The sequence below is a fragment of the Oratosquilla oratoria genome, chromosome 38 (genome assembly GCF_046742065.1).
Source record: "Oratosquilla oratoria isolate Oo_2021 chromosome 38, ASM4674206v1, whole genome shotgun sequence".
Classification (NCBI taxonomy): domain Eukaryota; kingdom Metazoa; phylum Arthropoda; class Malacostraca; order Stomatopoda; family Squillidae; genus Oratosquilla; species Oratosquilla oratoria.
In genome coordinates this window covers 19,249,520-19,252,019 of record NC_134814.1, presented here as the reverse complement: position 1 = coordinate 19,252,019, position 2,500 = coordinate 19,249,520, and the positions used below count along the sequence as shown (strand labels likewise).

The 2,500-nt window shown below is 34.6% G+C and overlaps 1 protein-coding gene across 7 annotated transcripts in view; it reads right to left on the bottom strand.

The window, feature by feature from the left end:
* Nucleotides 1-2,500, bottom strand: part of LOC143019753 (uncharacterized) — a 627,543-nt gene that overhangs the window by 2,804 nt on the left and 622,239 nt on the right. For all 7 annotated transcript variants that reach the window (XM_076175734.1, XM_076175735.1, XM_076175733.1 and 4 more), the window contains exon 6: nt 756-919. In XM_076175734.1, the coding sequence (XP_076031849.1) occupies nt 756-919 (164 nt within the window). The remainder of the gene's footprint in view (nt 1-755; nt 920-2,500) is intronic.

Below are 2,500 nucleotides of genomic sequence, written 5' to 3'. Positions count from 1 at the left end.
GCGGAGGCAAGGGTTAATGTAGCTATCAGGACAGAGTATAACTACCAAGAGGTATATTTAGGTAAATGGTAACTACTAAGGGGACCGTTGATAAGGGGGCTAAGAACTAAGATTAGTGTAGATGCAAATGCAAACTAAAAAGACCGCGAGAGGGCAAGGACTGAGTACTAAGTGTCATGGAGGCAAAAGCTAACTACTACACGAGGTATCAAGGCAAGGATCAACTGGGCAGGGAGGCAAGAATTGGCTGCTAAGGGGAATGTAAAGACAAGGTCTAACTTCTAAGAGGGCCGTGGAGGCATGAGCTAACTGCCAAGGGAGGTGTCCAAGAAAGAGGTCACTTCCAAAGGAGCAAATTTGACAAAAAAAAAAGTATCAACGGGGGACGCAGAGGCAAGAAATAGCTACTAAGAGGAATGTGGATGGAAATTCTAATTATTAAATGAGGAGTGGAGGCATGAGCTAACTACTAAGTGGACAGTAGATACGTGTGCTGACGATTAACAAAGACAAATTACCCAACTGGGCGTAGAGGGAAAGGCTAATTACTAAGAAGGCCATGGACGCAAAGGCTAACTACTAACGGTGACGTGAATGCAAGGGCTAATTGCTCACTTTACCAACAACTGACTAATTGACGGTAACAATTTGGAAGTCTGATTAATGTGTTTAAACTCGGAGAGGAACATGAGTATATGAGCCTTCAGAATGGGGGGACCCAATTTAGTTACCCGACCTAAGGGAGCTTTACTTACCTGCTTCATGTTCCCATTCCAGGTCGATGGAAGCCGTCTGGGGGGAAACGTCCCCGACGCCTAAGGACGATGCCGAACCCCCGTGGGACCTCGTCCCTCCTCGCCAGGAGGTCATTCCCGACCGGATCCGCTGACCTCCCATGCGGTTGGTTCGTCCACCAAAGCTGAAATCAGACACTGTGTTACAGACGGGTGCAGTGGATTCATTTGGCAGGAACTGCTTTGCTTTTGAATACAGCACTGGTAATTAATACACGAGACTACGTGCACACACCCAAGCACGTATACACACACATTATATACCAGGAATGGATATGTTGACTTCCAGGTAGGATGGAACAGTTAAAGTTAGAATTGGGAATTCTGATAGAGAAAATTTAGGACAAGATTTAACTATAAAAAAATCAAAAGTGACAATACAGCATCAAAGTGGCAATGAAAAATCTAATGAGAATAAGATGAAGATAATTAATCAGTAAGATGGGAATGACAATATAGCTAAATTACATGAGCGTAATACAAAGCATACTGAATAGAAACAGAGTTGGTGGAAACAAGGAGAAGAGGAACAATTTTAATTAGAAATGTTCACGAAACAATACAGAAAGAAAGAGCACAAGAACATAAGAATAGAGGTAAACTGTAAGAGGCCACAAGGCCTACTCGTAAATTAGGTAGTTCCTTGTCTACTGCCACCTATCATTTCCACCCATAAAACTGTCTAACCTTCTCTTAAAATAGTCAATAGTTTCAGCACTCATAACATGGTGACTAAGTCTATTCAATTTGTGAACCACTCTATTGGAAAATCAGTTCTTGTTAAAAAATGTGGAAGGAAATGTAGCCAGTATTAAGAAATAGAGAAGCACTGATAAGAGTAGTACAGCAGATAAAAGATAAGTACTACTGTTTTAGGATAGGAAGTGTATCACACCATGTCTAATACTGAAAGAGAAAAACATGAATTAATCAAATTCGTAGAAATGCTATTAACAGTAATATACGATAATTCAGTGAGGTCAATAACGATGAGGTGAGAGATAATTAATACTGGCTAAAAGATATAACTTTGAGAAAATAAAATTCATAGAAACGGAAAGCTTTCGTACGAAACAAATAAAAGGGAATTCAGAGATACAAGAGCAAGGAAAAAGAAATTGGACATATATCTGAATGTCAGCAACTTGGGACTGGAAAAATACGTACAAAGACTAAAAGGGGGAGGAATTGAAGAAAAGATACAATAAAAGTACTGAGGATTGCTGGGATCTTAAAATCAATATATATAGAATAAAAAAATAAAAAAAATGGAGTACAAAATTCAGGAGTTAACTCAATGTCCACTGGAACAAAGGAAATTACTGAGAAATTGAAAATAATAATAATGATAATAATAACAATAATAATGATAATAATAATAATAATTATAATAATAATAATGATAATAATTATAATAATAATGATAATAATAATAATAATAATAATAATAATAATAATAATAATAATAATAACAATAATAATAATGATAGTAATAATAGTAATAGTAATAATAATAATAATAAAAATGATAATAATAATAATAATAATAATAATAATAATAATAATAATAATAATAATAATAATAATAATAATAATAATAATAATAATAATAATAATAATAGTAATAACAATAATGATGATAACAATAATAGCAATAACAATAATAACAATAATAATAATAACAATAATAATAACAATAATAACAA